The 21638-nt window shown below is 54.9% G+C and overlaps 9 protein-coding genes across 9 annotated transcripts, besides 16 other annotated features; all 9 read left to right on the top strand.

Moving 5' to 3' along the window:
- Positions 1-138: 138 nt before the first annotated feature.
- Positions 139-2253, top strand: TraAM80_03311 (ATP-dependent DEAD/H RNA helicase; the record flags this gene model as incomplete). The annotated part of the gene is made up of 1 exon (XM_029380287.1): positions 139-2253. One exon carries the CDS (start codon positions 139-141, stop codon positions 2251-2253), a length of 2115 nt encoding a protein of 704 aa, XP_029239807.1.
- Positions 2254-2499: 246 nt separating this feature from the next.
- Positions 2500-2517: a microsatellite.
- Positions 2518-2597: 80 nt separating this feature from the next.
- Positions 2598-2616: a microsatellite.
- A 135-nt stretch (positions 2617-2751) lies between these two features.
- Positions 2752-2780: a microsatellite.
- Positions 2781-2958: 178 nt separating this feature from the next.
- Positions 2959-3456, top strand: TraAM80_03310 (uncharacterized protein; the record flags this gene model as incomplete). The annotated part of the gene is made up of 1 exon (XM_029380286.1): positions 2959-3456. One exon carries the CDS (start codon positions 2959-2961, stop codon positions 3454-3456), a length of 498 nt encoding a protein of 165 aa, XP_029239806.1.
- Positions 3457-3531: 75 nt separating this feature from the next.
- Positions 3532-3565: a sequence feature (A-rich).
- A 130-nt stretch (positions 3566-3695) lies between these two features.
- Positions 3696-3715: a microsatellite.
- A 329-nt stretch (positions 3716-4044) lies between these two features.
- Positions 4045-4067: a microsatellite.
- Positions 4068-4086: 19 nt separating this feature from the next.
- On the top strand, positions 4087-4812 carry TraAM80_03309 (RNA editing complex protein MP90; the record flags this gene model as incomplete). Its single annotated transcript, XM_029380285.1, has 1 exon — positions 4087-4812. One exon carries the CDS (start codon positions 4087-4089, stop codon positions 4810-4812), a length of 726 nt encoding a protein of 241 aa, XP_029239805.1.
- Positions 4813-5065: 253 nt separating this feature from the next.
- Positions 5066-7384, top strand: TraAM80_03308 (RNA-editing complex protein; the record flags this gene model as incomplete). The annotated part of the gene is made up of 1 exon (XM_029380284.1): positions 5066-7384. One exon carries the CDS (start codon positions 5066-5068, stop codon positions 7382-7384), a length of 2319 nt encoding a protein of 772 aa, XP_029239804.1.
- Positions 7385-7771: 387 nt separating this feature from the next.
- Positions 7772-7802: a microsatellite.
- Positions 7803-7832: a microsatellite.
- Positions 7833-7969: 137 nt separating this feature from the next.
- Positions 7970-8530, top strand: TraAM80_03307 (uncharacterized protein; the record flags this gene model as incomplete). Its single annotated transcript, XM_029380283.1, has 1 exon — positions 7970-8530. One exon carries the CDS (start codon positions 7970-7972, stop codon positions 8528-8530), a length of 561 nt encoding a protein of 186 aa, XP_029239803.1.
- A 285-nt stretch (positions 8531-8815) lies between these two features.
- Positions 8816-8837: a microsatellite.
- Positions 8837-8853: a microsatellite.
- Positions 8854-8928: 75 nt separating this feature from the next.
- Positions 8929-10467, top strand: TraAM80_03306 (protein AATF/BFR2; the record flags this gene model as incomplete). Its single annotated transcript, XM_029380282.1, has 1 exon — positions 8929-10467. One exon carries the CDS (start codon positions 8929-8931, stop codon positions 10465-10467), a length of 1539 nt encoding a protein of 512 aa, XP_029239802.1.
- Positions 10468-10947: 480 nt separating this feature from the next.
- Positions 10948-10988: a microsatellite.
- A 133-nt stretch (positions 10989-11121) lies between these two features.
- TraAM80_03305 (putative helicase) lies at positions 11122-16824 on the top strand (the record flags this gene model as incomplete). The annotated part of the gene is made up of 1 exon (XM_029380281.1): positions 11122-16824. One exon carries the CDS (start codon positions 11122-11124, stop codon positions 16822-16824), a length of 5703 nt encoding a protein of 1900 aa, XP_029239801.1.
- A 92-nt stretch (positions 16825-16916) lies between these two features.
- Positions 16917-16949: a microsatellite.
- Positions 16950-17148: 199 nt separating this feature from the next.
- TraAM80_03304 (putative cyclophilin 15) lies at positions 17149-18444 on the top strand (the record flags this gene model as incomplete). The annotated part of the gene is made up of 1 exon (XM_029380280.1): positions 17149-18444. The coding sequence occupies one exon, from the start codon at positions 17149-17151 to the stop codon at positions 18442-18444; it is 1296 nt and encodes a 431-aa protein (XP_029239800.1).
- Positions 18445-18508: 64 nt separating this feature from the next.
- Positions 18509-18534: a microsatellite.
- A 240-nt stretch (positions 18535-18774) lies between these two features.
- Positions 18775-18812: a microsatellite.
- Positions 18813-18828: 16 nt separating this feature from the next.
- On the top strand, positions 18829-20829 carry TraAM80_03303 (uncharacterized protein; the record flags this gene model as incomplete). The annotated part of the gene is made up of 1 exon (XM_029380279.1): positions 18829-20829. One exon carries the CDS (start codon positions 18829-18831, stop codon positions 20827-20829), a length of 2001 nt encoding a protein of 666 aa, XP_029239799.1.
- Positions 20830-21470: 641 nt separating this feature from the next.
- Positions 21471-21503: a sequence feature (A-rich).
- Positions 21504-21581: 78 nt separating this feature from the next.
- Positions 21582-21601: a microsatellite.
- Positions 21602-21638: the final 37 nt, after the last annotated feature.

Genomic DNA, 21638 nt, shown 5'->3' with positions numbered 1-21638 from the left:
GGAAATCAAGTAGTCTTGTCCCCGTCGCCGCGCCTTCTTCTTTTGTCTTTAGTTAGGTTTTTGTTGGGGGTTTCTCTGGTTGTTTGTTGTCTACACACAACAGTGTGTGCGTGTGTTAGAACTCGAGTTTCTTTAGCAATGACGGTTGCGTGGGATGAGTGCCTTGGGGAGAGCGACTCATGGCTGCTCAAACCTCTGCAGCAGCAGTTGTACTACGAGAAGCCGTTGCCAGTGCAGCAGGCGGTGGTTCCGGCAGTCCAGCGTGCATTGCTGAGCGGGATTCCCATGGATTTTTGTCTCACTGCCCCCACTGGCAGTGGCAAGACGCTCTGTTACCTTCTACCCATGCTGCGTCTAGTGGCGGAGTGTAAGCGAGGCGTGGACCACACGCGTCTCCGGGCCTTGGTGCTTGTTCCAACGAAAGCTCTTGGCACGCAGGTGTTTCGTGAACTGGAGCAGCTCACTCGTGGCACAACCATCGCCGTGGAGTCTCTCTGCAAAGCGAGCAACAGTGTGCGGGAGGAGGCGGAATCCATTGTACGCACTGCTACCGTTGTAACGAGCATCTCTTGCTCAGTTGATGCAGAAAATCCGGAGCCTGGCGATGTGCATAACACGTATGAATGTCATGCTGCGGCTCAGGACGCATGTAATGACGGCGTCGCACGGGGGTCGTCACGGTTGTTTTACTACTCCCGTGTGGATATTCTGGTTGCGACACCGCAACGTCTGCTGCGTCACCTGGACGGCACGCCTGGACTCTCTCTCGCCGACCTGCGCCTCCTCGTCATTGATGAAGCGGATCAGGTGCTTGCGGGCAACTTTGCCAACTTTGTGGCCAAAGTGGTGGAGCGTTTTGAGGAGGAACAAATGACGCGGTTAGGTGGCGTGGGTGGCACGCGTCGCCTTGTGCAGTTGACGTACAACCTGCACAAAATGCTTTGCTCTGCGACTCTCTCCTCACACATCGCCCGCATCTCAGAGGTGCGGTTGCGGAACTGTCGCCATTTGGCCCTTGACAGCTTCGGTAGTGACATTCGCCGGGAGGATGAGGGTGAGCCGCTGCAACTGGCGAAGCAGGTCCAGGCACAAGGAAAGAAGCGTCGTGGTGCCAAGGATGGAGCGGACGGGCAACCAGAGAGCGACGGCGAGGGGGCGGGGGACCCCGCGGCAGCCTTGCCTATTTCACGTCAACAGCTGGTGCGTACTTCCTTCGCCCTTCCCCCAAAGCTACAGGAGCACGTGGTGTTCGTGGAGGACTGGTATCGCCATGCCGTTTTGCTGAAACTTGTCCGAACGATTATTTCGAAGCAGCGAGCCGGCTGCATACCTGCGGTGACGACGGCGGTTGTCGCCTCCTCAGGGACTAACGACGACGAAGTCAACAGCCACAACGATGCTGTGCAGAGCAGAGCTGATGGCGCACATGACATGCAGCAGGAGGATGATGACAACTTGAAGGAGGAGGAGAACGAGGCGGAATTCCGTGTGCTCGGTTATCGACGGCGTGCGTCTCAACTGGCCACCATCTCCTCGCCCAGTGACTACCCGTCCTGCAACGATGATGCCGGTAAGCGAATCCTTGTCTTTTGTCGCACGGCAGAGGAGGCACGTGTCATGGGTCATTTTCTCCTTTCCGCTGGCGTGCAGGCGACGGAGTTTACGACGCTTTCCACCGAGAGTGAACGGCGGCGTGCGCTTCTTAAGTCGTCCCCCGATGCATGCATTGTTGCCTCCGATGCCCTGATGCGTGGCGTGGACGTGCCTAACGTTGGCCACGTCATTATGTATAGCCCACCCGAGACTCTCGCACAGTACGTTCACCGCGCCGGCCGCACAGCGCGTGCGATGAGAGCAGGTCACCTGCATCTTCTACTGCAGAAGAATGGACCAAGTGGAACGCAAAGCGATGGCGAGGTTGCCGTGTTTAAGGCGCTCAGTTCTGCTGTTTCACGCAGTCAACCTGTGCAGTACGAACGTCACTTCTTCATGTTTGATCACCCAAAGCCTCTGGCGACGACGACGACGGCGACTGCCACCGACGGCCCTGAACCTGCTACCAAAGATAAGGCATGCCTCTTGGTGGAGGAGGCAGATGCGTATCTAAAGAAGACGCAGGCACGATTAGCGACGCATTGGTCATCGGCACTTGAGAGCAATCAGAAAGAGCAGGTGGTGAAGAAACGGTCACTTTCAGCTAGCGACGGCGCGACAAGGCATGCGCCACCTGTGAAAAAGGAACGCAAGTTATGAGTGGATGATGCCTCGCAGGAGGGAGCCATTGGGCACACAACACGTATTCTCTGCATCTTTTTGCGTTGGGGCATAAATGACACGGCGGCGGCGGTGGCTGACTGTGTTGCTGGTGGCAGTGGGGAAGTGTGATGTGTCGTCTACAAAGCGATTAAGGTGGAAATAAATGTGACCACATGAGGCAAAAAAAATTAATTAATAGACATTTGTAAACGGAGGCTACGCGAAGGCAAAACAAAAAAAAAGATATATATATATATATATGGTCGAAACAGAAGGCACTATAAATATGTGCTTCTTCGTTTTCCAGATTAGGGGCAAATGCCTCCCATCACGACTGCATACTCACTCTCTCTCTCTCTCACACACACACACAGAAGTCACAGAGACGCTCATGTGCTTTTCTGCTCATTTTGGTTGTTGTTTTGTTTTACTTTTGCCTCTGCCTCTTTTCTCTGTTGTTGTTGTGTTGACCCTCCACAACTCGATTTCCCTCCCCACACACACATACACGCACGCACACACACGCTGCTGCAGAGGAATTAACTTGGGGCCTTGTGGTGTTGGGCGTTTGTGTGTGTGTCTGCCTGCGCCTGCTGTCGTCATCGGTCGCCATTGTCAAGTAGGTGCGCCTTTGTTACTGCTGTCGGTTGACGGTGTTTGTGTTTGCGCGTGTAGCTCTCGTCGTGGTGCCTCACCAGGCCAATGGGGGGGAAGAAGAAGAAGGCCGTCGTTCCCATTAAGAAGGAGAGCAAGTACAAAATACCGGCACGATTTGATTGCCCGCTCTGCGATGCGAAGAACTCCATTGCTGTGCAGCTCGTGCGGAGCACCGGATCCGCCAGGCTGCACTGCCGCTCCTGTCGCGTCGGGACCGGAAAGGAGTTTCCGTTTCTCCCGCTGGAGAAGCCCGTGGACATCTTCTTCCGCTTTCGCGAGGAGCTTATGCAGCAGGACCGCCAGTTTCTGCAAGAACACAACATCGTGACCGACACGACGGCGGCGAAAACAGGCCTCGCGCAGCTTACACAGCCGGGAGCAACAGGTACGGTCGCTGGGGCGGAGGCAGCGGCGACGTCACGTGGCGGGGATGTGGCCGCCATGCACCGCATTGAGTTTGAGGACGAGGATGACGAGGACAACGGGTCACACTTTTTTGCGCCGGCAGAGTACGGGGAGGAGGAAGATGGAGTTGCGTTGTAAACACACCAAAAGAGAAGAAGAAAACGGACCTGGTGGTAGTCAGTGATGGTGTCTTGCTACGTTGCCTGTTGCCTCTTTTTTTTTTTTTAGGTTTGTTTGTTTGTTGTTTCATGCGTCTTGGTGTCTGATGGTTCTGCCTAAATTTATGTCGCAGAGGAACCTTCTGAGCGTGAGGTAATGAACGAAGGCAAAACGAAACAAAAAAAGAGGAAAGGAAATAATAATAAAAAAGAATACCTTTTTTATTATTATTATTATTTTGAGAGCATTCATGACATTCCTTGTGGTTTTCTCGTTTTACCCGCTGCCTCTTTATTCTCCTGCATATATATGTGCACATACACACAAACACCAGTAGTTCCGCAAGTTTTCACTGGTATGTTTTCCTTCTGGGCCCCTCTCCTGAAAGGCCTTGGGGCCTTAGCCTGCACCTGCACTCTCGCCGACGCGCGAGGGGGGGGGGGGGGGTTAAGAGGTGATTCCCACTCTGTTTGCTTGTTTGCGCCGAGGAAAGAAAAACAACGTGGCGCAAGTGAAAAGGTGTTGCCGGCGAAACCCGCCTTCGTGTGTAGTCGCCACGGACCACTGTTTTTTTCTTTCTTTCTTTCTTTGGGAGGAGTGCGCTCGTAGATGCCGTCAGCAGCAGGCGGAAGCGGTGGTGGTGGAGATTCATCTACAACGCCACGCCTGTCACGCCACAGTCGTTTGTTTTTGCAGAAGGTGCAGAAGGGTGCCAAAAAGGAGAGCGACGACAGGAAACGGCATCAGCAGTTTGCGGCAGCCGCGAAGCAACCGCGCTCGCTGCAGTGTTTGACCACCTTTGACTGCCCTGTATGTCGTCTGAGGAACAGCGTGAGGGTGGACCTCAACACCAAGGAGCGGCAGGCGGTTGTGCGCTGCACGTATTGCATGTCATTGCGTCCGCGCCCGCTGGACCTGCCGTATCCGTTTTCGACGCCATTTGTGCCAAAGCTTGAGAACCGCGCCGATGTTTTCTTCAAGTTTAACGAGTTGTACCGTGGACTGGCGATGAAGGCCGAACGCAGCGGTGACACGCACGGCTACTATGGCGACACGGAGGGCAGTGGAGGCTACGACGCCGACGGCGTGTTGGCGATTTCGTCTAGTGCTTTGATGAGGGGCACCACAGGGATAACGGTGAATGCAGATGCAACGGCGTCAGAGGGAGAGGAGGTGGAAGAGGAAGAGGAGGCAGAGGTGGAAGAAGAAGAAGAGCGGCAGCAAGTGGAGGGAAAAGAGGGAGGTGAAGACGAAGAGGATTTGGCTGGGGGGGGGAAAGCTGACGAATCTGTGGAAGACGTGGGTGCCTTCTTTGCTGATAGTGATGACGATTGAACGTCCGTGGCACTGAGCGCGTGTCTCCGTGGGGAAGGGGACTTCACCGCTATTTCTTTTTTGTTGTTCACTCCTTGATTTATTCCCCACATGCACTACCCACGATTGAGAAGTAGAAGGAAGGAGGGAGGGAAGAGTGTGTGCCTCCAACTGCATTCATCATCGTTTTTTTTTTTCCTTTTATTTTGTTGTCGTCATTGTTGTGTGTCTCCGCTTAGCTCCTGTACACACGAAAAGTGGCAGAACGGGAAAAATGCGGGTAGTTGGCACATGTGCGCGTCTTTGCGGTTTGCTGTGGGGCGAGTGGCAAGTGATGCAGCGGGTGTGCCGGAATTTTAGCACCTCATCGCGTCGTTTGGCGCTCGAGCGGGTTGAGGTGGCGCACTCGCAGTCTTACACACGGCGGGGCATACCGATTGGTTTCACGTCGTCTGTTGGGAGTGGCAACGGTGGCATCTCCGTAGCATCATCGTCGTCGTCAGCATCGCCTGCCGCCGGCACTGGAGATGTGCTTTCCAACTACGTGAGCTTCCTTGCCGATGACACGACGGGGCCTGCGGCGACGAAGGAGAATGGGGCCCAACCACTCCGTTCGTTGCGCTCCGTGGCGGCCGCTGAAACACTCTTCTTCAGGGAGGAGGCAAAGAACTATTGTCGTCTCTGCATGGAGGAGTCACAGACGACGCCAAAGGCACACATAGTGACGGCTTACCGCGCGAGCCACACCAATCATGCCTGTCGTGAGGTGGTGTTGGATAGTTTGGCACTGCTGGCTATACGAGGCTACCCCATTGATGACATCTACCTCGTCTGGTCTGATGTGCTTTACCGTGAACCCATCTTTCAGCGTATCCCGGAGCTTGTGTCGCCGCGGTGGAGTGTGAATCAGCGCAGCGAGGTCCTTGGTAAGCTGCTGTGTATGCTTAAAGCCATGAATGTGATTGACATTTCCCTTGCCGCTCAAGCCCCTGACACCTTTGACAGTGCCTCGCAACAGATGCACCACCGTCGTCGTGTGGCGTTTGAACGACTGGAGTACATTGGGGATAATTCGTGGGGAAATCACCTTTCCAATCGAATGATGCTTCTCTTCCCCGATAGGCAGTGGACGTACAGCCAGAGCGTCTACGCCTTTAACTGTTTTCGCGACGCCTGTGAGATGAATGTGACACTGGAGTTCATGTTTGATACCCTTCGCGTCGGTGACCTCTTGCCGTCTGGCGTCCGCGAGAAGTTAGGCACTGGGAAGATAAAGGCGGATGTGTTGGAGGCCGTTATTGGTGAGCTGCACGTCACACTCTGGGGGCTGGAACCACAAATCTACGACTCCTCCTGCTTTGTGGAGATCAACGGGGTTGGGGAGGCACGGCTCTCCGCTGTGGTGCAGCACTGCCTGACGGAAATCTACGACCTAATTGTACTCTCGTACATCCAAGAGCTAAGCGGCTCGGCGATCCCTCTCGCGAAGGAGATTGCGGCGGAGCGAATTTGGGGCCGGGCCTACCCACCGGTGCGAAAAACAAAAGATCGTGCCGGAGCTGTGCGGAAGGAGCGATCCTCCACCACAAACGTTATTGGCGTGGGTGAGGTTCGCCAGCTCCCTGCACTTCCATCCCTCTTTGCGGTGCCGACGCCGACGCCTGACATTGTCCTGCATCCCCTGCGACAGCTACGTGTGGAGGACATTCCTGAGGAAACCGTTTGCGCGCACACGCATGCCGACGTGTTTTTGCGCTTCATTGATAGCTTTACAGCCTTGGGGCTTCTGGACGATCGCCGTGTGGGCACCATGGATGTACGACGGAGCTGTGATGTGCAGTTCCTTTCATTCAAACGTCAGTTGGTGCCCTCATTGCCGATAAGCCTGGAGGTAACGGCGTCATCTCTCGATGCCGTGCATGCCGTGGGGGAAGGGCGGGTGCTGGACTTGGAAGAGGTGTATTTCCGCGATGTCTGCTATAACCTTTTTCCTTCACCCATGTCTCCTACCGCAGTTGCGGAACTGAATGCGAGCCGTGAGAGTCTGCCTGTTGTTGCGTCGACGAGTGAACACGCGGGCTGTCGCAGGGACTACGCAGAGCAGTTGCAAATGGCGGCAACGGTCATTTATCCACCGCTGCATGCGACTCCCACACTGATGCAGAGGAATGCGAGTGTCAAGGGGGATCGTAGCTGTTCATTTGAGCCCTCGGTGTACGTGCCACCAGGCACGAAGCCGCCCTCCGCAGGTGTGGTGACGGATAAAAATTTACACTTTGGTGAGTTTGCCTTTCTACTCGCTCCAAGGGGGGGGACGAGCGATCCGAAGGCAGCAAAGGAGGCTTACGGCAACGATGCGACGGGTGCCGCAGCAAGGCGTGATAAGGTCGCTGGGGAGGTGACGCTGGGAGCCACTCTATCGGGAGGCGGTGGTGAAGTTGAGGACAGCCACGCAGCTGGCGAGGACGGTGATGAGGGTGTGGCTGCGGAGGTGTCACACGACGCGCGGATGCAGGTGCAGGCCAAGTGGCACCGCGAGAACCCATACTTTGCCTCTCGAACTACTCTCCCACCACGAGGCTTCTGCGCGTAACGGGGGTGAGTGACGACGACGCAGCGAAGACGCAATGACGCCTAGGCACGCGTACGCAAAAGGGAGGAATCATGAACTGAAGTGACTGCATAACAAAAATATGTCTGTTATTTGGGAGGTCCCATAGAGACATTTGGACATGCTGTCGTTTTGTGGTCGTGTCTTTTGCGTGATAATGCTGTGGTTTCTTTTTTCCAACTTCAGAGATTTTTTTTTTCTGTTTGTTTTTGCCTTCTTCTCCCCGTGTACATCTCCGTCCTTGGGGTGTTCCTTTCGTTGCTGCTGTGTACGCGCCAATGCATGCACACACGCGATGATTTTTTTTCGTTAAAAAAAGGTGGCAAGGAACCACGAGTGTGGCGAGGGGTGGAGAAAAAAGGGAGCTGGTCTCTCTCTCTCTCTCTCTCTCTCTCTCTCTGTGTGTGTGTGTGTGTGTGTGTGGGTGTGTAGATACGACCCTTAGTCTCTCCGTCGATGCTCAGTAGCAGCTGTGCGTACAAACATTAGACGGACATATTTATTTATAGCTCTATTAACGTCAGTAGGAGACATCCATTCAATCACTTGCTGTTCTGGCGGCGTGGGATGCAAGCGAAGGTGAAGGATGAATCGATTGTGGAATTAGACCCTGCAACCGTCTACTTTACTTTTTCTCGTATTCGTCCCACCTTTTCGTGCGGTCGCACAATTGTCAGCACCATCGATCAGTTTCTTCGCCGTAAGCTGACTCCATACGATTTACCGCTACTGTGTGTCCTGACTGACAAGGAGGGCAGGCGCTACAGCCTCAACAACCGCCGTCTCTACCTGTACAAGGAGCTGCGGGAACGCGGTGTGCTGGAAACGGTGCCAGTGCGGATACGACAGCTGCCGGACACGCGGCGCATGCGAGAGAAGTACACGCCGGAGAAGTGTGCGTTGCACGCGACACTGAAGCGTGAGGGAGCTGCCGCGTCCGCGCCCAAGCCGCATAAGAATGAAGGCGCCAGCGACGATGCTCAAGCGCGGGGAGAGAAAGGAGACAATGGCGGAGATGGGGATGAGGCGAAGTGTGTGCTGCGGCAGGAGGACACAAAACCCAGAAGGAAACGACGTGGTGGACGGGCAACAACGTTGGAGGAGGAACTCCTCGAATTGAGCGTTTAACGGGCGGAAGCTGATGGTGAAGAGGGAATCGGCAAGGGCACCGAGAATAATATACATGTGTGTGTGTGTGTTTTTTTTACAAAATAAAATAAAACATTACATAACGCAGTGAGATGTTCCCTGAACCACCGCACACCGTGTGGTGCGGCCGCTGCAATCCATCCCTTCACTCTGGTAGATGCCTGCTCTTTTGTTTCCGTTTTTTTTTCTTGCACTTTGCCGATTGCAGGGGAGAGTGGGCCGCATTACGAGTGAAACAACCAACATAAAAGGGGGGAAAAGAACCACACACACACACACACACACAGAGAGAGAGAGAGAGACGCATCGTGCACAAGAGGAGGAGAACTTGTGGTGGGAGGAGCGTCTGTGTGCTTGTGCGTGTGTGTGCGTAGGCCATGTCAGCATCGCGACGTATTTCGGGGCGGAGGAAAAAGAAGTCCCTGAGCGAGATCGTGAATGAGCAATTGGACGGCGGGGGCGCGGGGCGTCACGAGGTGGATGCGTGGGACGACTTGAGCGGCGACGCCCCTAAAATTGACGACTATCACGAGGGGGATGACTACGACGACGAGAATGTGGTGGAATTGGCCGCAAAGCGAAGCCGAACCGAGCGGCTGCGGGAGCCGAGGCACCGATCCCAGCAAAGACCGCAACAGCTGCGTCGCCGCGGTCCCCTGGACGCCTCTTTGTCAACGGGTGAGTACGCCGCCACGCCGGTAGATGTGGAAGCCGCTATGGATGACATCTTTGGCGCACTTGAGATGAACGATGCAGACGAAGATGAGATGTCTTTATTGGACGGATACATGGATGGGGCGGGTGGCGACAAAAGCCATGAAGATGAGGAATCGTTTGCAGCGGCGGTTGATGCCACTACCGACAATGATCGTGGCAAGAAACGAAAGCGTGCGAGTGGCAAACCAGAGACGGAGGAGGACTATATCGCATGGTTTGAGGCGCAGCAGATGAAGAGGCGGGCTAGGCGTCATGCTAGCGCTGGTGGTGATGAGGATAACATACTTGAACAGCTCGAATCGTTGCGGCACGCGCAAATGGAACTAGTGGCAAAAGAGACACAGGAGGGTGACGGCGACGGTGAGGATCCACAGGCCAAGCAGCGCCAGCGTGCACAGGCTGCGGTGAGGCATTACGTGATGGTTTACTCGCAACTTCTTCGTGTACGTATCAAGCTGCAGCCCCCCATTGCGCGTGCGGTAGCGCTTCCGCAGTACTACGCCCTCCCTGACTTTGTGCGGTCCGATGAGGCACAGATAAAGCATAGCATGGAGGTGGTTGCCAAGCACCTCAACGATCTCGTTGGTGTCTTTTACCTCCTTGCGACGGATGACAAGCAAACAAAGACACAAAATGACACCCCGTTGAGCTTCAAAGACGTCAACAACTTGCATAGACGCATGATGCGAGACGTTGACGCCTGTGTTGAGTACTGGGGAGTCAAACTGGTGCAACCAAACGGTGTGAAGCTGCGCACCGTGGCACAGCCGCTACTGCATCAAATTCACTCTGTGCTTAAGAGTAAAACGCGGCTGCGGGCAAAGGTGCAGAAAAACCGGTCCCATGTGACTATTTTGGGTCACCCCGAGCACCACAAGATGTCTCAATCGGCTGAGGGAAAGGCTGCACGTGCCCTGCACATTGCGGAGGGCGACATTGACGAGGAAATCTACGAGGATGCTGATTTTCTTCGTGAAGTGGTGAAGCGTGGAGGGGTGGCGAAGTTGGAGCAGCAACTGCAGGAGATTCATCGCAGCCTGCACTCAGACGAGGCACCGGCCAAGCGTGGGTTTCATCGTCTCACAAAAGGCAAGGCGGTGAACTACGAGCCCCGGCCAAAGTTGGTGGGATTTTTATTGCCTGTGCCATATGTACTGAGTGGTCAACATGAGGTGATGGTGAACTCACTGTTTCAATAGTGTGGCGTGTGACTGGGGTTGTGCACCTTGCGAAGGAGACAGCGGACTGAGAGACGGTGGCTGGTCACACGGATTGCTAATAATTACAGCGTCTGACGCATCACTAAACGTGATACGTGAGAATCCCCGAGTAAAGGACGGCAGAGGAGGAGGGAAAAAGGAATGAAAAGAAGGAAAAAAAAAATTAATGCCATGAAGGAAAAGGGCTTGTGAACCCCCCAGGCATGGGAGACATCGCAGGGAAGGAGGAATGAAAGCTGGAGGGTTGTGGTAGTGAAGGCAGGGGATCAGTAACGGTGTGGCGGCGCTGCTGCTGGGAGTCTTCCTATCGTTTATTTGTCTGCGTCTTCCATCAGTTTCACCTTTTCACCGCGTGGCGCGTCTCTTCTGTCTTTGCCTGCTTGCTTCTTTGGAAGTTGTTGTGTGTATCATCTATTGTTTCAGGTGCCCTGCATGTGTTCCCCCCACCCCTCGGTTTTATGTTGTTGCTGTTGTTGTTGTTGTTTTTTTTTGTTTGTTGTATTATTTACGGTTCCGTGGGTGGGTGGGAAGTTCTTTGCCCGCTTGCAGCGCAAAGGTAAGTTGGGAAAGAAGCGTTGAAGGAGCCGCTAATACGTTTGTATACGCATCACAGATACTTGGTTTGTGTATAAGATGCAGGCACACGAGGGTGTGGAGGAAAGGCTTTTGGCGCTTCTTTACGATGACGACACGGAGCACGACACACAGGTGCGTAGAGGGCGGGACCTCGAGGTGGCGTTTGCGGCGGCGCTTTTTGACATCATCGGTGCCTCTGAACGGGCGAGCCGAGCGGAGATGCTTGCATGCATCCGCCGTTCTGTGAATTGCTTCATCGAGGCCCCAATACCCGCTCCGCTGGAGATCTTCTTCTTGCGTGTGGCGGCGATGCTGCACTGCTACAGTGTCGTCTCTTCGGAAAAACTTTGTTCGTCATCGCTTCCGGCGGGGACGAAGACGGCTGCGATGGCCATCGCCGGCGCCTTCTTCTCGCGACGGCTGCGTGCGGCGTGTGTGGAGCCAGATAAGGAAGCTGAGGGTAATAATAATGATAATACCAATAAGAGTGCTGGGTCTGAGGCAGGGGAGGCGGACGCGCTGCTGCAGGGACTAAATTCCTTGTGGTTTTGCTTTCTCTGCGTATTTCTTCAGCAGCTCTCAGCGAAAGGTGGCGACTTTACGGCGTGGCAGCAGTTTTTTCGCCACTGTGCAGCGCAGCAGCAGACAACAACAGTGACAGACCCCACCACGCACGCATGTACCCAAAAAGCAGAGGACGGCGGGGATAGTGTGGGGGACTCCAGGACAGAGCAGCTTGCTCTGGCAGCCTGGGGCGCGGTGTCAGAGGAGACATTCAAAGCCACAGTTGCCAGGACGCGGTTTCGTCGCACAGCGATTCTCTGCAAGTCGTTTTGCCTGCACCTCGTCGCCCAGGCGCCCGGAACAACGTACCAGTTGCTGCACACCCTGCGCAGCTTCATGTCAGAGTGGGCGAGGCTGAAAAAGGAATCGTGCGGCGAAAACGCGGTAAATGGGGAGGAACTCATTGTGGGGCGGTACAGCGAACAACTGGGGAGGCTGCTCGGGGAGGGCCAGGTGCACAGCTTCCTGTTGAGCACCGCAATTGGCGCAGTGCTGAGCTCCACGTACATTCTCTCAAATCGAGGTATTCGAGGGGGGGAGACAACACGGTGGCATTTGACGCGTGCAGATACGGCATGGGAATCTGAAACGCATTGGCGTCAGACACACTTTCCGCCCATTGGTAGGCTGCTCGAACGTCTACATATTCGCGAATTCATTGGGGTACATCTCTTCACCTTCTGCATGCAGCTGTGCATTGGGCTTTCCCCAACACATCATACGGAGGGGCGGCAAAAGTTGGCCATCTATTTTTATCTGACAGACGTCTGCTCATTGCGTGTTGCGCTCGCCATTTATCACTTCGCCGCCTCGCAGCTCCCCCAAAGCACACTGGAGGCCGCAGCAATGGTGTTCCCTGGTGAGGGTCTCGCCTCTCTTACGGCGGCCGTCGACGAGTACGTGCAGAAAGCGTACAGTGAGCTCATTTTTTCTGCCGTGGATGCAGGCAGCACACGTCGGCGTCAGCGCCATAGTGCAGCTGCGCTGAATAATGGTGGACACTCCAAGGAGGAGGAACGTATTCCGGTGAACGGGGAATTGACAGGGCCGCGGTTCTCAAAGATGGTGTTCCCTGTTCCCAGCCCCAAATGGGGCCAGTATCTTGCGGAGGCGACTGCCACGGGAGCTACAACGACACCAATAGCATCGGCAGCAACGGCAACAACAACGACGTCTCCAAGCAGAGTCTCTGCGGCTGCGACAGGTGCTTTTGTGAAGCAGGCAGCCTCTGCACAGAGTGTGATGCCCTGCCGCTTTGCGCTGGAGTTGTGTGAGATGGGGCTTCCGGGTCTCATGGCGGAGACCATCACACAGATGCGAGCCGAGATGGGAATTAACGTCTGCCTGGTTCCCTCAGTCGCTATGCCAGGCGCAGGTAGTATTCCTAGAAGAGTTTTGCAGCGGATTCAGACATTCCTTTGCAACAAGGAGAAGGTCAAGGAGGCAGATAGAAACAACAACAAAAACACTTTGGGGCGGTATGCATTTTCTGCCCCGCTGCGAGCTCTTGAAGCGTACTTTCCGCTTTTGTCAACCATTTGCGCCTACGTGGCGTCTCAAGACTTTCTTTGTTCTTTGGTGGAGACCCTCACCGGGGAGTGCGCGCAGCTGCTGAACCTCGTGCATGCGGGGACAGAGGCGGAGGCGGAAGAGCAGAAGCAGCAGGAGGAGCCACACGACGTCTTAAATGCGCAGGCGGAAGCAAGGGACTACGCTGTGACATCTCGCCTCGCGCTGGGATTGGCGGAACGGTACCTAATTCGTGTGGTCATGCCGTGTATGCGCGTTCTTGCGCCTTCGCCAATTTTGTATAGTCGCGTTCAGGTTCTGCTGCTTCTCATGAAAGAAAAAGGGCCGGTTGTGAAATTTGGAACAACTTCTGCTGAATTTCTTCACATGGACAGTTGGCTACATTGGCTGCTGCGTCCGTCCTCGGTTTGCTATCGTGCCCCGCATGACGCCCTTCGCTCTAAGGAGCTTGAAGCACTTTTTACTCAATCGCTAAAGCGCATGACGCAGTCAAACGTGGCTCATTACAAGAAAGTGTTGCAGCCCGTCATTTATGCGAATCCGCTGCTGGTGGCGGAGAAGTTGTTTCAGCAGGCAGTTGGGTATGGGAACAACTTTTTGCAGCTTCACACACAGCTGCTTAAGGGGGCTCCAGCGGCCATCCTCACACTCGTCACCCACGAGGGTCTTTTGATTATGCGGCGATACGCGGAGGCGGAGCGCATTGGATCTGCAGATGCAAATCGCGTGGGACTCATCGCAACGTTTCTCTCTGTGCTGTGGCGTGACAACTCGCTCACTTTTGATGGTGGTGTGTTGCTGCGGGCGGCGGAGTATGCGCTTCGCAGGGAGGCCCGTGCGTCGATCGTCTTTGGTTTGGAACTTCTGCAGTCCATCCTACACGAGATGCTTGGCTTCACTTTTGAACACGAGGAGCAGTACAGCGTGGCACAGGCAAAGGCGTTCCTTACCCCGTCAACAACACAGTGGTTTGCCAAGGGTGCCGCTGAGTCCTTTCGCCGCGGTCGCTGGGACACCTTTTTCACCCCCGCTCTCTTAGGTGACGCCGCCTCACGTCTTCGCCTTGCCCTGCAGGAGAAGTGTTATGTGCCGGTGGAGAAGGCGGAGCCGGAGGAGAGGGAAGAGGAAAAAGAAGCCATGCGGGCAAACATGCACCAGTCATCGCAAACACAACATGATGAAACCGGTGCTGCTAGCGTAAACTTTACGCTTGGGCAGTGCCTCTTGTTGCACCTCTGTCGCTTGCACAGCAGAATCTACACTGTGCAAGCGGATTTGGCGGGGACGATGCAGCTTGTGCTTCTCACCTGTGCGCGGGACTACAATGTGATTAATGACCTGCTGCTTTGTATGGAAACACTACTTCCAGTGGGGCCACCAGAGGATGAAGTCTTCATGGTTGCCATGCCACACATTGCCCTACGCATCACAGCCCGCTTTGCCGTGAAGGAGGTGCAGCGCAAGGGGTCCAGTGGAAAACCGGTCTCGAGTGTCGATGCGCTCTTCAATGTAGCACCGTTTGATGTTATGGGCCATGTGGAAACCGCGGCCTCTGTCAAGACCATCAATGGTGTCATTCCCTTTTCAATTTTACGAACACTGTCCCACTACACAGCCGCCCACTTTGTGTTTGATGAATCTGTGTACATTGCGGCATCGAAGGAAGTGAACCAGTTCTACGCTCACGCCACTGCCCTTGTACGAGCAAATACTAATGCCGGTAGTGGGCCTGGTAGCGGCGGCGGCGGCGGCGGCGGCAGCAACAGCAACAGCAACAGCAGTGGCATCGACAAAAACATCAACAACACTGGAAGCAAGCTGAGCAGCGACCCTTCTATTCGCTGGCTACAGGAGCAGACGCGGCAAATACGACTTGAGAAGGAAGCCCATCAGGCGCTTTATAAGCATTGTGAGGGTGCACAAGGGGCGTTACTTGACGATCTGCGTCGCAGTGGAGTGCTTTTAGAGCCCGTGGCGTTTGCGACCTCCTATCTGCTTCCACGTGCTCTTCTCAGTCTGGAGGACACGCTGTTTGTGTACCACTTTATGAAGTGGCTGCTGGACACCAGCAGGACGTCGGGCAGCGAGGGGAGAGTGAGTGAAGACTACAACTGCGTTGTGGACGTTGTGCTTTCGCTAGTCACCGCTATCATGACTTTTTTCGTTGGTTTCACAGACGGCGAGTGCAAGCGCGTGGGTTTGTTGCTGGCGCTGCTGCGTGCCGCTTTGCACGACACCGTCGTGGAGGTCCCTTCCCATCCGTCTGTAAGCGACACTGCCGTAGCACCAACGGCGGGTGGAACCACGGACGTCGCCACGTCTCCTCTGACGCTTACGACGGAGGCACTGATGGCGCTCCTCGAGCCGAAGCCGCGAACGTTGACATCCATTTCTGCCGCACACGCCACGGTGGCAGCAGCTGCTGCCGCCGCCACCGCCGCGCCTGGTAGCGAGGCTCAAGCAGGAGCGATGTCGCCTGGTGAGAAGGACACGGTTCAGGAGATGCAGGCCGAAGTCCCTGCATTCACAACCCAGCTAGACGCCTATTTGTGTCGTGCGCTCGTGCACATTCTTCTGCACCAGCGCGATGTTCCTTTTCTCCACCGCAACGCCTTTCTTGTGTTGGAGCGGCTCACGAAGAACACGCCTGTCTTTCCTTCAACGTTGTGTGCCACGAACTGGCTGATGCAGGCCATCACTCCGCACGCCGTGCGGAGTTCCACCTGCTACGCCTCGGCAATGGCGGTGTTGAAGGTGCTAAAAGACAATCAACATCGCATGAAGGAAACGTTGGACACTTTGGTCACCCAACACCTTACGTCCACGGGCCTATCGAGGGAGCGGGGTGCGGAGAAAGAGGTCGAAGCATGGTACCAGCTTTGGAAGACGCGGGAGGCGTATGCTAGCTCGCTTCTTGTAGAGGACATTGCAGCTGCTGAGCGACTATGTGACACGGATGTAGTTGCTCCCGCTGCCAGCGATGTGATGGGCCTTCCGGCTGAGGAAGTTGACGAAGGTGTCTCTGCAGACGCAGAGGAAGTGGGGGAACCACCAGAAGCAGCAGCAGCAGCAGCAGAGGACGATGATGCCGAGGAGGAGGACGAGGACGAAGAAGAGGGGGATTATGCAAACGGGATTTCCGTGGAGCATGCGGAGGAACTGGGTGTTGAGGAGCCACAAGAAGCGCCAGAAGATGACGAGGTGGCAACTGATCGCAGCGAGTCACGCAGCTCTTCTTCAACTGATGGCGGTGATAATGCAGGGAGCAACGTCTACAGCCAGCCCCATGACGAGGATGCAGTTGAGGAGGAACTACTAGCCACAGGAGTTTGCGTCAACGACGCGGGGCTCTCCGTTAGTAACCGTCTCGCACAGCCTGCTAGAGAAGGCGAGGGTGATGCGACGGAGCAGGAACGAAAGCGAGGTCGTGACGAGGAGGAGGAGGAGGATGCCAGTGCGGGCCCGCCGAGGCGGGTGACTCGGCTGGAGCTGCCTACGAATGCTGAGGGGGGAGGATACTTAAATGTCACAGCGAGACATTTTAATATTTCGGTGTGTGTGTGTGTGTTTTTTTTTTTGCTCCTTCGCGAATGCGTCTCTCTCTTTGTTTCTCTCTGTGTGTGTGCGCGTTTTTTTTGTTTTTGGGGAGGGACTGATCGGCGCTAAGGAATAGAGTGTGGAACACGACGTACACACCAAAACGAAGAGACGGCAAAAAAAAAAAAAACAGTAAAAGGCAATAGTTGAGTGCTGTGCTGTATATATACATATACATATATATACGTATAGGTGTCTATGTGCATCCATGAGTGGTGTGTCATGTGACTTTATGTATTTCCTTTACATGGGAATCCGCGCGGAGTGCCGCAGTCTTTTATTCCCTCTTTTTTTCTCTCTTTTTTATGCTGTAGGGTGGCAGCAATCTGTGCGGCAGTAGGGATAAACTAAAAGAGGCACGTTTTTCGCCTGTGGTTTTGCGTTCCGTGCTGGATGCGCGCCACGTTTAATTTCCGTTTTCCCAACCGACAAAAGCAGAAGGAGCCATGCGATGTGGTGGTGCGTGTTCTTGTGCCGGCCCCAGCGCAGCGACCCAAAGCGGTGTTGAACTTCTTTTTCATGTGCACCGGTCAGCTGCCGTCGGGTGAGGTGCTGGACAGGTGCGGCGTGGCTTCGGATGAATTCTCAGCACTCTCAACGGGCGGGGAGCCGCTGATATCGGGACTGAAGCCCTTCGCGGAGAGCGCTGTTGTGCGCATCGAGAAGGATGTCATGATGGAGATTGGCAGTAGCACGACGAAAACCATTTTTGGCGGCTTTATTGCGGACGAGCCACCACGGGAGACCACGCCACACCCTGCTACTATCTCTTCGTCTCCAACGGTCACCTCCGCCCATCCGGCGATGGCTGCCAGAATGCGGCAGCTTCGCGCAGGGGCGTTGCTCATCGGCAACGTAGGGATGCCAAACACAAACGGCAGCCGCTATTACATTCTTCTGCAGGATGTTGTCACCGAGGCACAGCGCGAGGAATTGGGCGTGTACCAGCCACTTGGCATTGTCACCGCAGGGTTAGAGTCCCTGTGCGAGGCCTGTGCATCCGCCGCAGTCCAGCCACGCACGCTTGCGCCTCTTCAGGCTGTGAAGATGTGGGTGTCCGAAGTGTGCTTTCAACCTCAAGTAGCCGCTCCAACGCCGCAGATGGATCGACAGCCCGAAGAGGCAACGGTGGCAGCGCGAGAACGGAGGGACGGAACGGAAAGAGTCGCAGTGACACGCATGGCGGGTCGTGCGCGTCGGCGTGATGAGATGGAAATGGAGGAACAGGATGAAGCGAGTGCGAGAGATGCAGAAACCGGCGGAAACTCCACCACTGCGGCACATGGGGGATTTTTTAACCCCGCACTCAGCTTCCCGGCGCCGGCGGGTGACCAGAGCAGAGACCGCAACGGACCGCAGGCGAAGCGCATGCGCACGGAACGCTACATGACGGCCGTCGATGGAACGACGGCGTTGCGCACAACAGCGGTGGAGCAGGCAGATGGTGCACCGTTTGACTACTTTGCGGCGCAAGAGTCTGCATTTCTCAACGACGTCGAAACCATCGCTGCGACACAGGTGGCACGTCAACAACGGCGTGGCAAACAACATGAACAGAAAACACGAAAGAAGAGGAGGCCTGTGGGAGAAGTTGGGCTGGGTCGAACAGTGAATGCTGGTAGAAACACGAAGGGACTACAAAATGCGTCATCGGTGAAGAAGAAAAAAAGTCTGCCGCGTCGCTACTAAAATAGAGAAAAAAATGCAGAATAAATAATATCGATAGATAAGTGAGATCCTTTGGCAATGATCTTATAATATACATATATATATATATATGTTGCAGGCAGCGAGAGAAAGGGAAGGGAGTGGGGTGTAGCAGGGGGTCCGCATTTCTGTCTTTACACGTGTTTGTCTGCTTGCTGCTGGTGCTGTCTTGGTGGTTTTCCTCTTATTTTGTATGTCCTTCTTTCCCCGCGATTGTGCATAGCCACCACCGCGGGCACACATCGCTGGGCACGAATACCACTAGTCATCCTGCCCTCTGAAACAAGGGAGCGGGAAGAGATATAAGTGAGGCAAAAAGAAAATAGCAACAACAACAACAAAAAAAAAAAGAGGGGGAAGAAGGCGATGCTGCGCTATCGCACAAGTGGTGTAGGAAGCTTCTCAGCCCACTACGTGGGTGCTTGGTGGCCGCTCGCTCGACATCACCCGCATCGAGTGACGTGTCTGCTGGCGCTGCATCATGGGCATACGGTGCGGCGGGCCTCGATGAGTCATCTGGCGAGCAGTGAGAGGGCCAAGAACACAGGCAATTGGGAGCCGCAGCTTCGCCGTCTCGCAGTGGTTCGCCCAGATCTAGTAGACGAATGGGTGCCGGAGCTGAACGACACAGATGTGAGCTCTGTGCCGTGTACCAGTCAAATCCCCGTGTGGTGGTGTTGTGCCGCATGCGGGGAGAACTACCAGGCCACTGTGCGGGAACGTGCGGTGCTGGATAAGGGCTGCCCGCGCTGCTCGCTCGAGCGGCAGTCGCAGCATTTGCAACACACAAATAGGAGCGACCGCAGCGTTGTCGAAGGCGCAGCCGCAAGCTCCGGCAATGGCGGAGCTCCATCACTTGCGGAGACGCACCAATTGCTTGCGAGTCGGTGGGACCACGAAAAGAATGGTCTTCTTCGCCCCACTGATGTTACAAGCACAAGCGAGTTAAACGTTTGGTGGCGGCCAGCGGAGGGGCGACCGGCGCATGAGCGGTCGTTTCGTCGTCCCGTGTACGCCTTTGTCGAGGTGCCGTATAGCATGGAGGAGCAAAGGGAGGCACAGGCGAGGATGGAGCTTGACATCTTGCAACAAATACGGCGGGCGGCGAAGATTGCGGAGGCTCGAGAGCGTAACACTTTCCCTGCAGCCGAAACAGTGTTGGATGATATCGTCTCCACTGACCCCAACAGCGCGGCTGCGGTGCCAACGACGCAGGAGTCACAAGGGCAGGAGCTTGAGGGTGAAGATTTCTACAAAGCCATTGAACTCTGGGAACGGAGCCTGGATGTCAAGATAAATGCAGACTGTCAACCGCTCTTCCAGTTTACCAAGGCGTGTGATTGGGGGGAGGTGTCTCGCGAGCAGGTTCTTACCACGTACAATGAATTTGTGATGGGACACAAGGAGCAAAACCGGGTGAAGGAAGGCAGTGGCATTGACCCTCAGCATCCTCAGCCTGTTGCGTCGGATGCGGTTCCCTCCGTCATTACAGACCCGGATTGGGTGAAGTACTTCACACTCTCTGTAGATGAGGTCTCAAAGGATTGCTTTGCAGCATCTGCCCGCCTTGTCTTCTCTGGTATGGTGTCCTCATTGAAACCGCCGCAGTCAGCCGAAGAAGGCGCAGAGGCAACTGAGGGGAAGAGAGACGAGGCCGCAGGCAGACGTTGCCGCGCTGACTCGCTGCCACCCCCACCAGAGGAGTACGAGAGTGAAATCCGCACCACATTTGCCTTCCCCAAGCAATTTTACCCGCGCCGGCCACAGATGCCACCCCATCGCGAGGATGACCTGATGGAGTCGTTTCCAAAGGCAACCGAGGCGACACCACGCCAGCCAGCGTCGTCCAAGGGCGAGACAGATAAGGGGCGACGAGGCTCCTTAAGTAATGACTTGCCCGCTGAGGCGTCCTTTGAAGCTTTAACTCTTGCTGGCACACAAAGTCTTCTGCAGGAGTACACGTTCCCCGGCGACAAGGACGTGCCGTTTGACGCGGATGAACCGGAGGTTCAACAGCAGTCACTGCTTGGAAAGGGGGTCTTGCAGCCCATGACAAACGACGAGGTTCAAGCGCTGCAGTACAACCGAGGGACTCCACGCCCGCGCCGCACTGGAAGGTTTCGATTACGTCCGCCTGATGATGTTAATGTTAGACGAGGAGCGGGGTTGAGACCTGCCTTGGGCGTATCCTTGTCACCTACTGCAGACGAAGCGGAGGGAAAACAGCAGCAGGTGATTCAGGCGCCTGGCACGCCACGGAAGGTGGCACGGCCAAAGAAAAAGTGCCAGGAGACGGCGGAGACCACGAATGCTGCTTCTGGAACTTCGTCTGCCGAAGAGGCCGCAACCTCACTGGCGTCTGCGTAACACAAGTTGTGCCTGAGATGCGGTTTTTTTTTTTGTGCTTCCAACTGGTGAGGTGATTTGGGTTCTGCGTGTGTCCTTGCCCCATCAATCTCCTTCCCCCGCCACGCTTTCGCGCACGGGGGCCACCGCAATCTCACACATTTGTTTATCATTACATACCGAGCCTCTGCATCTGTGAGGAGGTGAAACCGAAGAAGAAGAAGAGAAAGACAAAAAAAAAAAAAACTGCCCTCACAATGACATATGCACAAAGAGGAAAACGAGGACAAACGCAAGAGATGCGTGTGTTAGCAGTGTGCTATGCTTTCCCTCTCTGGCCGTGTATGTGATGTGGCTCATCTTGTAAGGTTAATGCATACGTAGGCGTCGGTGGCGGTGGACATCCAACGATGCTTCTAATGTCATGTGTTGTTGTTGTTCAGTCTCATGCACCCTCACTCTTTCAAACATGCGCATACACACATACACACTCTCCTGTTTTCTCTTTTTCATCTTTGTTACTTATCCCACTTGATTTGCACGTCCCATCGCCACTGCCACATTTGGCACCCCCGCATTGCACAGGGGAGGGGGGGGTGCAATTCACAATCATACAGAAGGAGAGGCGTGAAGAAGCGAAGGACAAAACACACACAAAGTACTTGTTTTTTTTTCTTGTTCTTTTTTATTTATTTAAAAAGCGACAAAAAAGAAAAGAAGAAACGGAATCACAAAAAGGAGTGAGGGTGAACCTGCATACTCACGCCCATAACTATATATATATATATATATAGAGAGAGAGAGAGACGTACCGAAGGAAGGCGGGACGG

The sequence above is a fragment of the Trypanosoma rangeli genome (genome assembly GCF_003719475.1).
Source record: "Trypanosoma rangeli strain AM80 chromosome Unknown Tra_15.4_contig_00085, whole genome shotgun sequence".
Taxonomy (NCBI): Eukaryota; Euglenozoa; class Kinetoplastea; order Trypanosomatida; family Trypanosomatidae; genus Trypanosoma; species Trypanosoma rangeli.
Note: the sequence above shows the minus strand (reverse complement) of the source record. Positions and strands in the feature narration are given on the sequence as shown.